This window comes from Triplophysa rosa, linkage group LG12 (assembly GCF_024868665.1).
Source record: "Triplophysa rosa linkage group LG12, Trosa_1v2, whole genome shotgun sequence".
NCBI classification, from domain to species: domain Eukaryota; kingdom Metazoa; phylum Chordata; class Actinopteri; order Cypriniformes; family Nemacheilidae; genus Triplophysa; species Triplophysa rosa.
In genome coordinates, this window is record NC_079901.1 from 21,924,402 (window position 1) to 21,940,000 (window position 15,599).

Sequence of the window (15,599 nt, forward strand, 5' to 3'; positions counted from 1 at the left end):
AAATATACTTTAATATATATTTTTTTATTTTATTTTTTATTTACTGAATATGTGTCTGTGTGTGGGGAGAGAGAGAGAGAGAGAGAGAGAGAGAACACAAGGACTGCTGTGTGACACAACAAATGAGAAAACAATGAATCTGTCCTGACCTGATGTTTCCAATATATGTACATAACATTATATTATTATAGCCCTTTATTCTGCTACTTAAATGTATATTTTGCTTTTATAAATCTTTGTTTAAACTATACTCTATTTCTGTTTTTATATATTTACATATATTATAAACCACTTTAAGTTGCACTACATACATCACACTTTAGCTCCAGCTGCAAATGCTTTGGCAATACGAGTGTACATTTTGTCATGCCAATAAAGCACACTTAAATTGAAATTGAAATTGAGAGAGAGAGAGAGCAATATGTCTCTTTACCCACGTGCAGCAGGGATACGAGTAAATGACAAAAGTTCTTCTGGGATTTCGTCATTAACTTCTGATCGATTTGTTAGTTCATACATGTGTGTTGCCATATTGCACGTGTGAACCGGCAGCTTGAACATGTTTGCATGTCCAAACAATCCTCTCTCATCCATGCAATCAATCCATCTAGTCAGTTGGCCTGAGGGTGTGTAACTGGTGTGAGATAATATGACAGGTCTGCGTTTGGGTGCGCAGGGATGTGTTCACGTCATTGATCTTCACTTTAATGCATCGATTCTGCCACTGCCTATTGCTTTCTCTGGTTGCCATGGCGGCGGACATGTTTGCTAAGGTTTTACTGTTTGTGGTATAAATGTGTGTTTGTGTGGTTGCAGTCTGTTCTGACGGGAATTTGTAGCTTTTACGAGGTGGTTAATTTTTATGAATTTGTATGATTATTAAAAAAAATTAATAATAAAGCCCCAATCAATAAAAAAGTTACGACTTGCCATGAGTTGTTTCAGTGGTACTGCGACAGATGAAATAAATTGAGAAAGTGTCTAAATACTAGTTTATATGATCCTCCAAGGTTGGGACTTATGATGTTTTATGACTGTGTGTGACGTCATGAATTTCTCTACATTAAAAATAAACATGTTTGGCCATATGCACACCATTGGCAAATGACTCTGGAGAAACATCAAGTAGGAGTGAATTAATTGTTAAATTGAATAAATTGAGTTAAAGGCGGGGTAACCGATTTCCGAATTACGCTTTAGACAACTGAGTCGGGCCGAGTACCAAAACAACCTTGTAGCCAATCAGCAGTAAGGTGCACAGTGCACAGGACGGACATTAGCCGAGCGCTGACGAAAGATGGGGGTAGGGGTATGTTTGTTTTGGTGATTTGAACATCAACAATGGCTAAGAGAAATCGGACACCCCGCCGGTTAATCTTTATTAAGAGTTAATAAAGAAGTCTAGTTTCTGGCAAGACCTTAAGCCGCGATGGAAAAACCCTTTAAAGCGATTGGCCGCCTGATGCATTCTTAATTGGTTCATTTTAGCTTGTTATGTTAATGGCGGTTAATTGATGATTACAGCTATTAGTCCAGAGCCGTCCCACTGTGAAACCCGTTTTTGTGTTGATTCCACACGCTCGGAGCCATTAGCAAGATCCTAATGCTCTATAGATCCTAATGAAAGCTTTCAGCAGACATAGCAAGAGAAAATTACACTTCTCTGTATTCTACATGCTGTGGAACTATTTGGCTATCAGAGTCGATATTTACTAGACACAGCGTTCAAGTCTTTATCGCCATGTCAACTGGACAATGATGTGATGGGTCGTTTCTTTTTGGTGGGATTGTTGGTTAGCATGAATCACTGTGTTTGTGTCTGTAGTAGAGTATTGAGCCAATTTGTGTTATTATCGTTTTGTTTTCACTTTTTCTACTATATTGAATTAGCTTTAATTTGATATTTTTCATGTTTTTGAGCAATTTTGTTATGTGCTTTTGTCTTGTATTATTTCTTTGTTTATTTTTTTATGTTGCTGTATAAGATCAATTTACTTATATTTCAGTTAGGTTTTAGTTTAGTTTTTTATTTGCTGTTAATATTTTTATTGCCTTGATTTAAACTAATTTAATCCTTTAGCATTCCACTGTACCGCCCGTAGTACAAATACCATTCAAAATGAGATCTTAGGAATAGAGATGCACCGATATAATCGGACAGTTGATATCGGCTATACGCTTACGCTAAAAAACGTAAATAAAAAAAACCGTTTTGATGATCGCCGATGATCAGGGATCAGGTGATGATGCTATCCTGTCAATCAAAAGAGGACAGAAAAATGAAATGACTTTGTGCTCTGTATCAAGGTTATTTTAGTTTACTACAATTAAAACTTTGTAAACGTTTCTGTTCATTGAAATGAAATAAAATATTGACCTAAAAATGATTGGGAAAAACTTAACTAAAGGGAAAATTGAAATGTTGCCTCAAAAATAAACTGAAATAAGTTTAAAGCACTAAAATTATAACAATCAAAAACTAAAATAAAACTAAAATAAAACATTAATTAACATTATATAGCAACATGAAAAATAAACAGATAAATTATAAAATGACAAAAGCATATACCAAACTTGCTAAAACTTTAAGTAAAATTAACATAAAAACGAAAAATCTAAAAATAAAAGCTCATTTTAAATATGAATAAAAATGAATAAAACTAAAATCAAAACTGATAACTCTGCTCTGTGATAGAACATGTAAAAAAAACTCAGCAGTTTGATGTTCAATATTAAGAGTCATTATATGAATTAATAACATTCAGAAGGTTAAGAAAAAATAATTTATTCGTTAGAGTTTAGTTAATGTGAGTTAATATTACCACCAAACCATAGGTATCGGCAGATATCACTCTAAATAATCGGCTAAAGGTATCGGTGGAGAAACATTTTTGTTTAGTTTACATTTTTCAAGTACTATTTAGGCTGATGATGTATTTGATTTAGTTTTAGTAAACCATAATTACCCTGGTTTGTGTCAGCATCTGTCTTAAAAACGTTTTGCCAGTTCATGTGCTATATACATTTTTACATTTATATAATTTGTTGTTATATACAGTAAAGGCTGTATAAATTGTGCATGAGTTTGCATGAAATGGATTTCCTAGATTGCAACCATTGTTGTTATTGCCGTGTGTGCTCAAGGTTGCTCAAATCAATCATGTGGTCTCATCACACTGAATTCTAAAAATGGGATGCACATAGTGGAATTAAAGAGGGTGGATGCATTTCAATTTTGTTAATCTGCCTGGTTATAAACTCAAATGGCATGGGCTCATCACATTGAGCTTTAGGAAGAATACACACAATGAAATGTTGCAGTTGTGTTGTCGTGTCACGGGTATGTTTGTCCATACTTTTAGCTCAATTGGTATTGCATTGTGTTTGCAGTGCAAAGATTGTGGGTTCAATATCCATGGAAGACACACTGGTAAATGTATACCTTGAATGCACTTTAAGTCACTTTGTAAGTGTCAGCCAAATGCATACATGTAATGTGTGCACATGTGCATGCTTATGACACAAATCATGTGCACATGCAGCACACACACACACACACACACACACGCAATGGCTGCAACTGTAAGGGCCGGTCCTGAGGTCATATGTCATGTAAACAGAGCACCATGAGTTTGTGGTGATAGCAGGGATTTGACTAGTGAAGAAGAGAGATTACTGTGATCTCTAGGGATCTCATTGATTTCTGGACGGGGGTTTTAAAGGTCATTGTGGAGTGAAGTCTTCAACTGCCTGTGAATTGATAGAACCCAGCACAGACCCCATTTTCTGTTTTAGCCCACACAGAGACCAAGTTTAGAAGAGTAAATGTAAGGTGGAGACGGTTGCCATGGCGATTGTGATGCATGAAGCTTAAAAAAAAGAGTCAAGATGTGTGTGTGTGTGCGTGTGTGTGTGTGTGTCTGTGCGTGTGTGTGTGTGTGTGTGCGTGTGTGTGCATAAATGTGTGAGAAAGATACATTTCAGTCTGCAGGGAAATTAAAAATTATGCATTTGCAAGATGCAACTTGTAGGGATGTAACGATTCACTCAGCTCACGATGCGCGATTCTGATCTCACGATGCGATTTATTCACGATTTACTCACGATTTATTTTTACAAAATGAGTTGAAACAAATAAAAAATGAACAACTTCCCTTGCATTATTTCTTAAATGCTTCACGTTTCTTTGTATAGTAAAATTATGTTTTATTTCAAATAACAAAAACTAAACTGCAATTTTAAAACAAATTAATAATAGAAAAGGTCTCTTTAATATAAACAAACTAATACTGTCTGTGCTTTTCTTGGATTTTTTGCATTTAAGAAATATCAGCATGTCTGCAGTGAAAATAGCGGCCCCTGCTGTTCAAACAATGTATTGCGATTCAGTTCACACTTCAACCGATTTGAATCGTCACACATTATAATCGATTTTCAACCAGCTCACGGTGAATCGTTACATCCCTAGCAACTTGGGTAAAAGGTATATATTGTATCCGTATTTACGGTATGTTCACTGGGAATCGAACCCACAACTTTATCGTTAGAAGGGTTATGCTGTTCAGTTAAGTTCTGATATAGAAATTATTTATTAATACAAATTAAATCATTTTGGGCTTTAGAATTAACTAGAAGTATTAAACAAAAGCTCTCGTACCAGTGAGACAGAAAAGCAACAGACATCTTGATTCATCCTGAGCCATAATATTTTAATTGATTCTGAGAGATCAGACTCGTGAGAGTGAGGAAACTTCTCAGATATCTGAGAATCAGGGTTGAGGCTCTAGAGACAAGAGGATGGGAGGAATTTAGACCGTGGGTGTGTGTCGGATGTGAAAATGAGTTCATTAGAAGCAGAAGCTTTTCCAAAACTAGTGATCTAACATGCCCCATGCTGCCTACATAGGCAACGTCCTTACTATCTATAGTGACAAATCTGGACCCTTAATGTGCCGTAAAAATATCACTTACAACTCAGAAATGAAATAGCTGTAATTCTGGATAAAAGAGTCAGTCACTAGTCACTTTTTTCCTTTGATTTTCACAGCACTAATGTTTATTTTCACTAGACTAATGTTTAGTAAGCTTGTTGCAGTGCATTCTGGGATTGCCGTGATATTTTCCTGATCTTAAAGCTGTATAATTAAGCCAAAGATTCACTTTTTAGAGAAGGCTTTGTGTCAGGTGCACAGCTATGATGTATAAAAATGCTGTCTGGAAACCCAAGTTGGAGGCCAAACCTTTTGAAAATACAGCAGAACAGTTAAAGGCGGGGTGTCCGATTTCTCTTAGTCATTGTTGATGTTCAAATCACCAAAACAAACACACCCCTACCCCCATCTTTTGCTTTCGTCAGCGCTCGGCTCGGCTAATGTCCGTCCTGTGCACCTTACTGCTGATTGGCTACAAGGTTGTTTTGGTACTCGGCCCGACTCCATTGTCTAAAGCGTAATTCGGAAATCGGTTACCCCGCCTTTAAAGGAACAGTAAAAAAATACTAATTTTGTTGTTCCAAATCTGTATACATTTCTTGGTTCTGATGAAAACAGAGAAAGATATTTGACAGAATGCTTGTAACCGAACAGTTCTTGGCCACCATTATAGACTACCGTAGTAGGAAAAATTGCTTTATATTGTAGATATTGGGCACTTTTGACAACCATTGTCATTTTTCCTACTATGGTAGTCAATGGGGGCCAAGAACTGTTTGGTTAAAAGCATTCTTCCAAGTATATTTCTTGATATTTTCATCAGAACAAAGAAATTTTTACAGATTTGGAACAACTCGAGGGTGAGTAAATAATAACAGAATTTTTATTTTGGGCGAACTGTCCCTTTACATTGTGTGGGTGTGTGTCAGAGTGTCACGTGCAGGGTCAATATTAGAAATATCTGAATGAATCATTCTCAAATCAAACAGAATTGAAGCAGATCGTGTTGCTAGGCGATATAGTGACACCTCTTGTCTTTTGTCTAACAAAGTAACAACTTTCATCACTCTGAAAGGGAGAGAGAGGAAAAGAGTGTCATGGTACCAAACCAGAAAGATGTGATTGAAGAGGACATAATTGTTCTTTGTAGCATGAACCAATTATATATTATAGATAATGATATATCTTTTCCCCTACCTTTAAACTTTACTCTCACACATCTTCTTGCATGTCTGTTTCCCAAAATATAGAAATATAGGTGGACATTTGCATAACCTGAGCCTCCCCCTCCACACAATGCTTTAACCTTCTCTCCCCTACAAACTCCCACGGTCATATGAGCATCTAACTCTCACATACTAACTCCGTAACACTGAAGCTCTGAGGCTTTCCTCCAGGGGTGGGGGGGGGAGGTGCTGTGATGTCACCGAGCGAGTGTGTGAGAGAGCACAGTTGCGCGTGTAAGCGTGTGTTCAGCGCTCATTTCTCTGCGAGTGCCGACCGGTTTGGATACGTTACCGGAGCGATGATGGCAGAGTGAAAGGATTGTGGGTATTCTGAGGAATGAGCAGCAGACATGGAAGGGCTTCTTTCTCCCATGCGCACACGGGTAAGTGCACTGGTTGCCGGGGGATACGGGAGAAATGCTATAGAACGAGATGGACAGAGAGAGTGTGTGTGTTCTGGTCGTGAATGTCCCGTTCTGCCTGGAGACAACACTGTACTGATACACAGATTGAAAGGTTGTGGTGGGTTTAGTTTAAGATTTTGGACTTTGTTTGTTTAGTTATTGAAAGCTGCATGGTTGTGAGTGCTGATGTGTTTGACTCGCAGCTGCATGCATGTGGATTTTTTTGTCCAAGACAGAAAAGCATTCTGAAGTCAAAATTACAAGCAGTAAGTTGAGGTGGAACAGCACTTGTGTGTCAATTTGGATGCGTGACACAAAATGCAAATATTTGAGAGAGAGAGAGAGCAAGCTTGAAGTCCTGAAGATGGAGAGAGAGAGAAATGAGTAGAAAACCAGCGTCAGTCGATCATCGTCCACACAACCAGGAGTGTCAAATCTGAGCGCAAACACTCATATTGGATTGATAAAAAATTTCATTCGAGCTGTGATTCACGTTTATAGAAAAAAATCAACCTGTGACATTTCATCTCTCGCTCTCGGAGGTACTATATCTAGCTCCCTCGGTGTGTGTGTGTTGCGGAGGTGCACAGATTGGTTGTGTGTGTGTGAGAGAGAATATCGAAATCATAATCATACAGGTGATGCGGCCCTGGGCTCTCCAGATAACAGGGTGCCACTTCAAAATTTGATGCTTCAATAAATATGTATATATACAGTATGGGCATGTGTGTGCGGCTGTGAGGTTAATTTGAATGACAGTTTCTCTTGCTTAAAGGAATACACACGCACACACTCATGTCTGACACATATTCTGTGCCTAAACACACAGTAAAATCCACCACACTTATATATAATTAGTGCAACAATTTAAAAGGATAGTTCACCCCCAAAATTAAAATGTTAGTCATTATTTACACATCCTCATTCCATCATCCGAAACGAGACTTTTTTTCTTCTGTGGAGCAAAAAAAGATATTTTGAGAAATGTCTCAGTGGTTTTGTGTCCATTTGATGGAAGTCAATGGGGGCCAATGTTGTTTGGTTAGCAACTTTATTCAATACATCTTCTTTTATGTTCTACAGAAGAAAGTCAGGCAGGTGTGAATGACATAAGATATCATTTTTTGGGGTGAACTATCCCTTTTAGTTAAAGAATGTTTTCTTATGATTTGGTTTACCCATCTTTTGCTGTATAGTGACAGAGTGCACTCGGACTGGCATAAAATGCACAATAACAGCTTTGTGATAAACCTGATGGTTGATGTTATATTGCGTTCCCAGCGTGATTTGTGATTTGAGCAAGAAAATCAAATGGAAGCAAGGAAAACTGACCTTTTGTACAAAGGAGTTAAAAAGGACCATGTTACAAATTTGTTTACATTTGACTAGTGACCTACAAATAGTAAAACGAATGTGAGGCATTGTTTTTCATTTCATCAGGTTTAAAAAAACCAACATTTTTATTTATCGGAAGTTTGTACCCTAACTATGTATGGATATGAACTTGGGCTGGTAAAACGATTAACCGCGATTAATCGCATCTAGAATAAAAGTTTGTTTACATAATATATGTCTGTGTACTGTGCATATTCATTTTGCATTTCTAAAAACATACACATACATTGTATATATTTTTTGAAAAATATGAAACATAAAATTTTACGAACATTTATATATAATTTAAATGATAAATAAATATAAATATATACATGTAAACATCTCCTCAATATGCTTACATATATGTGTACGTATATGTATATGTATATAAAAAATGTATATGCACAGTGAACAGACATATATATTATGTAAACACAAACTTTTATTCTGAATGCGATTAATCGTCTGACAGCCCAAATATTTTTACTCATCATTAACATAAACATAACATAAACATTCCTACCCACCATACTATAGATAGGACAACTGAGCTGCCATTCTCTGCAAAATATACAGCCTATAAGCTCATGTTGTGTGCGTGCATGTGTGTTAAACTTGAAACCATCCGAACAGATTGCCAGCACAGCAGGATGTTTGATCTACTTTCTAATATAAACCATTTCAAACTGTGTGGCTTTAGGGAAATTCTATTTTTCAATTAACACACACACACACATTCACACATTCATTTACAAAGTGCTGCTGTTGACTGGCCGTGTGTGTGAGGCAGATCCGCCGCTGTGTGATGGTGCTGAGACAGCAATTGTCACCCTAAGCTCAGCCATGCATGGAAAACAGTGATGGAGAGATAAAGAGATGTCAGCACATTTGTCTGATATGAGCAGACAGCAACATGTACTACATTATTTCTCGATCTTGTCCGCAGTGGGTTTGAATAGACTCTTTTGGGCACCAAGGTCATACTGTATAGTCTCAGTACTGTGTTTGTTACTATAGATCATAGCAACTCACGCACACAGCCAGACATGATTGTATCATTGCATTCTCTTGAGATATAAACAATTTCTGATCTGAATAATGTGTAACTTTTGTGCGTGCGTTTCATCAGCTCCTTAATGTATGTATGTAGGCCAGTGGATCAAAAGCCACAAAATAATTCCCTCATAAGAAACACGGCGTGTTAACCTACACACACACCATACAGAGAGGATGTGTGCAAGCTCTAACAGTCGAGCAGGTGTATAGATGAGGTGATTTCAATCAGTTCCATTAGACTCGGAGTAGATCAATGAGCAGATGTTATCTTGGATTACGTGTCTGAAGGAAGACAGGGGAGTTTGTGTGCGATTGTGTGTGCATGCGTGTAATTAGACTTGAGGGATGTGTGAGGAGATTCACGATTCAGTCCACATCTTTAACTTTCATTTGTGGAAGTCAGGAAGGATTTAAAGGAATAGTACACCCAATTTATGCATGGGATGTTTTTTAAGAAGTTGCATTCTAACCTGTTCCTTTTATTTTATGAGGTTGGAGACTTGGAATATAATCGTAAATTATATAGACTACCATTCGGGGCGGTAATAAAGATGCGAAGACCATTCCACATTTTCATTTATTCAGCATTTCCAGATGTACTGTGGCCATTCCAGTCCAGTGTCTGTTGAGTTTTAACAAAATCAAACCTCAGGAGTGACATAAAGTCATCCAACAGCAATGTGAAAGACACACAAAAACTGATAAAAATCACACATTTATTACTGTTGTATTGCTTAAAAGTAAATTTAAACTTTTTTCTTTGCCGTATTTGAGGTCTGAAAAAATACAGAGCATCTTTTTTTTACCTGTTTCTCCAGTTTTCATTTTCTGCAAATAAATGCAAATAGAAAAATATTTTTATTTAATATTTGGGGGGAAATATTTTTTAGTAGTTCACAGAATTAAACAAAAATGATAATTTTACCTCAACACATTATACCTATAATTAGTAAAATCTGAAAAAAAAAATTGAAATGGTCTAATTAATGGTCTGAAATGGTTTGTTTTTTCTGCGGCCGTATATTGTTGTAAAATTGTACAATTCCATGTATTGTAGAGTTACTATGCGGCTTAACATACAGTATACATTTTAATGTGTGTTGAATCACATCGCAATACGATCGTTTTTGATATTTTGTTTGAGCTTGAAAGCCTCTGGTCACCTCTTCCTCTATTGTAATGAAAATGGCAGTCTAAATAACGTCTCCTTTTGTGTTTCATGGAAGAAAATCAATTAACAGTCAAATTAATCACTTATTGTTTTGACAAATAAAACGCACTGGAAATAAATGCCACGGAGTTCAGATGATCAAACCAGACATCATATGGTTTATGAAGAATATTTATCAGTTTGTGTGTTTTGCGAGTCTGGCACCCACCGTGTGTGTGCGTTTATGGCATGATTAGTGTGTGTGTGTCTCTAGTAAGCAGTGTTACAGCTGACCATGTTAATACCAACAGATGGACCCATTAAGACAGACCCCCAAGCAAAGCCCAGAGAGAGACAGACAGAGGGGTTTGGGCCAAAGAGACGGCAGTCTCTCTATCTGCGTCTCTCTCTCTGTATCCTCCCATCTCTGTTCATCAACAGAGAAACAGCTGGCATGATATTCCAGGTCATAGACGAGAGCAGTGGGCAAAACCTCAACATGAGTCGGGAAACAGCTGATTCAATTACTCAAGCAAATATTGAAAACCACCTCCATCTCTCTCTCGGTTCTCATGGAGAAGAGTAAACTATTGGAGCGTGGCGGGCAGGTGCAATCCATGTTGGAAGCAGGGCTGTAGACTCCATCTCCCAGCTGTCTTTGCTCCAGTGATGAATGTGGGATCTGACTGGTCATAGTGATCAGGGTCAGAGAGCAGCTTGTTTGTAGACAGTTCATGAGGAAATGGTTATGTGGGTGAAGTCTGATGCGGAGTTATGAATTTGAGCGAATGCACGATTGCTTGATTTGATATAGAGTGGACTTCTTATTTTGAGGATCTGTCTTGTGTTAATATAACCAAACTTTGTTAGGTTCTTGCTTCATGGTTAAAACAAGAAAGGCCGTGTTTGTGTTTAAGAGAGAGAGAGAGAGACTGTTGAGGGGAAGTTTGATGATATCAGAGGACAGAGAGAGGAGAGAGGTTATGACCTCTCTGACAGTCCCTCATAGGAGCGATGCCTTTGTGCTCATTTTAATGAGTCTCACGGACATTCATAAATCATGAAATTTCTCTCCTCTTAGCTTTCTTCATGCTCTCTTCTCCCCTCTTCAGTTTGCTTTGCTCTCCTCTTCACTGCTAATCTAGTATCATGTAAAGGTAAACTCAATGCTGTGGGGTCAACCGATGCATTGTTCATTTTAAAGGTCTGATAAAATCAAGGTTAAAGGTGGAATATGCCTAACATCATCGGGTTAAATACCGATACTTTTAACTTGGGTGTGAACCAGTATGTTTAACTGAATAAAATTTGGGACTCAGCTAATTTATGTCTGTGTTGTTAGAAAAAAACGAAGAGTATATAATCAGCATTTCTACATGTATTGTGGCCGTTACAGTCCAGTGTCTGTTGAATTTCAACAAAATCAAGCCCCAGACATAAAGTAATCCAACAGCAATGTGAAAGAATGACAGCATGACAAAACACACCAAAACTGTGATTAAAAATCCAGGTTATTGTACTTTTTTTTGCAGTACTTGAGCATCTTGTTATTTTGAGCTGTTTCTCCAGTTTTCGTTTTCTGCAAATAAATGCAAATAGACACATTTTTATTATTTGAAATTTGTTAGAAATATGTTTAGTAGTTCATAAGAAAAAACAAAAATGATCATTTTACCAAAACAGTCTATAAATAGTAAAATCAGATTTTTTTTTAAATAATTTTGAAATGGTCTCTTAGTTAATTCCTGATAACTTTCCTGATATGTGTTGTTATTATTAATACTGTATCTATTTATTATTATTATTATTTTTTTAATATTATTTTTTAATTTTTTAATTTGTTAAATATAGAGTCAAAATAAAAAGAGAATTAAAAAGAGTTAAATAAAGAGAATTAAAAATCTAATTCTCCTCTTCTCTTCTTCTGTTCTCTCTCTCCGTCTTCTGCTTTGCTCTCCTCTCTCTTTTCCTTCCTCGTCTCCGCCCTCTTCTCCTCTCTTCTCTCCTTTCTGTTCTCCTCTTCTCCTTTTTTGCTGTCCAGTCTGTCCTGATTGATGCACAGAATCAGAGTAATTTACTCCATTCCGAGCTTTCTTTCAAGTCACCTAACATCGCTGCCTGTGCGTGTGTGTGTGTGTGTGTGTGTGTGTGTGTGCGTGTGCGTGCAGTAATTGGCCAGCGGCTCCTTCCTCTGTTCCATTAGGACTCTTGTGATCTTCCTCATCAAGCGTCAGACCTGCAGCACTTCACCAATATTTTCCTGCCGTAGCCCTGCGACTCCAGCAGTTGTCATAGAAACAGCAGGCAGGCTGATGGGCTGCCATCATCATCATCTGATCTACAATTTTGCGCAGCGGGCTGATGATTTGAGGGCCGCGGTGCGACGGATGCCACTCATTTAATCATACATTCAACATGATACATGTGTGTGTGCGTCTCAATGACATCATCGTCTTCTCAACGGCGTCTGCATCTGATGTTTTTATGCGTTGTGATTCTCTTTAACAGCAGAGGAATGTCACTGCTGATGGCTCGTCCTATCAACCAAACAGTGCTGATGCCCTCTGAGACGGCCATTAGTGAAACTGCTTATCAGAGCGCACACACCTCATCTCAATAGATTTCCCTGTGCCTTGATTAGAGGTGCAGGATTCGGGTGGTGTCAGGACCTCCAAAATACTGCTCATTTATCATCAGACAACCTCTCACCATGTCCTCTCTCACTCACCTTCTGCTGTACTCCAGTGCATCTTCATTTTGCTGATTTGTGTGAAGTGTTTGGATTTATGAATAGTCAAGAGTCCTCGGAGCTGACCGGCCATATGTGGGTTAACATTGGGAGCTGATGGTTTCATGCTCATGATCCCTCTGGCATTAAATAGGACTGATAGTGTTGCTGTCCTTCCGAAACCACGGATGTCCTTAAAACACTGTACTTTTTAAAAGATTAAAAACCGTGTTGTTAAAGTTGACGAGCACTTTTAATACTTTTTATTGCTTGGATATTTGCAAAGTGACACACATAAAGGGTGCCTAGCAATAATGATTTATGGCAAAACATAAAATCACGAAATATAGAGATGCAAGGTTTCAGAAGCGATATCCAGATCACTTTCTTTGCTTTTGCATCTGATGTTGTTACACTTGCTCTTTTTAGTACAACCAAGTACAACCATCACCAAGTTTGATCAATAGTAAAAGCGATGCTTTAGCAAACACCGTTAAAGAAACGTGTTTATTTATTAATTTATGCTGTGCTCTGTCGCCGGCTTGCAAACATTTCATCTCGTCTGCTTTAGCAAAACATATCTTCCAAAACGTTAGTATGACTTTAATGTGCTGTGAAATGTCTCCTGACAGAAGGCTTTTATGTTTCTCCCCCCTAATGGATATTGTGTGTTTTTTAATTTAAATTCAGTTAAGTAAATAAGAAAATGTCCTGTCCTGTGTCTGCATGGGAAACAGGATTTTAATTTCATCACTGCGTGTCAGTGAACATGCCACATGTTTGTCTTGTTCTGCTCGACTGGAGGGATGAGTACTTCAACGTTTACCAACTGAAGAGAGAAGACCCCCATCCTTCTTTCTCTCTTTGTCTTTCTCTTTATTCTCACATTTTTTTGTGAGTGGTCCTGGTAAACCCTACGGTGTGGGGACCAAATGTCCCTACGAAGACAACAATAGAAGTAATTTGTTTGATATTTTTGGTCCCCATGAGGAAAACATCTTATAAATCAAACTAATTATTAAAACTAATTTATTTTAAAATGTTGAAAAGCAGAAAGGTATGTCTGGGGTGAGTGCTAGTTTTAGGGGTAGTGTGAGGGGTAGGGGATAGAATATATAGTTTGTACTGTATAAAAGTCATTATGTCTATGGAAAGTCCCCATAAAACACGAACGCAACCCAACGTGTATGTGTGTGTGTGTGTGTGGTTACCTTATCTGCAGAATGCAAGAAAGGTCTTTGATGCGCTCTGGCCATTAGCTTAACTAAAAGAGGATAGCTAAATCCTCTCTTTTCTCTCTCTCTCTTATTCTTTCTTAATGTCTCTCGCCCGTTTTGCAGTATTGTATAGCATGAATGAGAGAGATGATTTAAATGAGAGCTCCAGTGGACAGTGACTGCCTATTTCACCCTATATGGGACACCACAGATTTACACTTTAATCGTATTAAACATTGGGAAATTATGTTAAATAACGGCGGTTTGTTAACATAAGTTTGATAAGAAGTAATAGTGATGCTTTCCTAAGCAAAGACGTCTTATTAAACATCCATCCTCCATTGAGTGCAGTTACAGTCCTGCATGTCAAATGTTGTTTCTGGCTGCTGGGCATCTTCTAGAGAGAACGCTGGTTTATAATGGACCAACAGAACTGGGTCAACTCAGTTTGCTTCACTTTCACCTCTGGATCAGTGCTTTTGTTTTCCTGTTAACACAGCAGTGACGGGTGCCTCTAAAGACCATACAGATACATTTAGCCTGTAATTCTGTTTAATGAGAGTGACCCACATTCAGCAACTCAAAATACCTCCGACTTAATGAGTAACCGAGTGCATCTTTTTTCTTTGTGTGCACGTGCGTGTGTGTGTGTCTCCCATGCCCCTTCGAGCATTTCCACTTAGGCTATATCTTCCTGATTTCATCCCACTATTTTAAGAACACACAACGACACACAGTTTCCTGTGTTCTGACATCAGAGTCACACACTCACTCCAACACAAACATCCTCACATCTTCTGTGCTGACCTATTTCCGTCGTATTTTTCTTAGACTACATTAACATCAGATTCACTAGAGAAACATAAGCGTTAAAGCATTGATCTGTCCGTGTAGTTCCACATCATTAGGATTACCGACTGGAAATTCATTTGCAAAACAAATTAAATCAGACCAAACCCCTGGAAACCAAATGTAAATGTCTTTGGGGTTGCGATGACCTTTTTTCCCCCGTCGGGCCTGCGCACGGCATCCTGGAGGAAATTTGTACTGCTCAGAGGCTGCTTTCAAACTAGACCTTGGGGTAATTTAATGAGAAATGTATGAATACATATTAAAGATGAGGTAACACGCAGTTTCTGCCAATCTCATATTAATCTTGAGTGCCTATACAGTAGTACTGCATACTTCGTATCTTCAAAGAGTATTTAGTTTGGTCAAATTGATAAAAGACAGATACAGCTGTACGATTATTTCCGGAAGAAGACGAGAGCCTGGAGGCGTGCAGGGGGGGGGGCGGAGCTACAGCACGAGTACACAATACATCATCGCATTGATTCACTATAAGTTCGTGTTGTTTACATTATGCACGTACACGCCGATTGCCAACAAAACACATATGACTTAGTTTGACCGCACCATCTTTCAGTTTCAAACAATCTCCAAATCCAGCGTTATATCCACCGTTTATATAACATGTATCACTGATATGCAGTGAGCAAACAAACACAGC

The 15,599-nt window shown here is 38.0% G+C and overlaps 1 protein-coding gene across 2 annotated transcripts in view; it reads left to right on the plus strand.

Annotated features, from left to right (window-relative positions):
- Positions 1-15,599, plus strand: part of frmd4a (FERM domain containing 4A) — a 123,994-nt gene that overhangs the window by 24,267 nt on the left and 84,128 nt on the right. Inside the window, exon 1 of one of the 2 annotated variants that reach the window (XM_057347357.1) lies at positions 6,408-6,540. The exons of the other annotated variant lie outside the window; for it this stretch is intronic. Coding sequence (XP_057203340.1) covers positions 6,508-6,540 — 33 coding nt within the window. The 5' untranslated portion in view covers positions 6,408-6,507. Of the gene's footprint in view, positions 1-6,407; positions 6,541-15,599 lie in introns of those variants that run through there. 2 annotated transcript variants of the gene reach the window in all.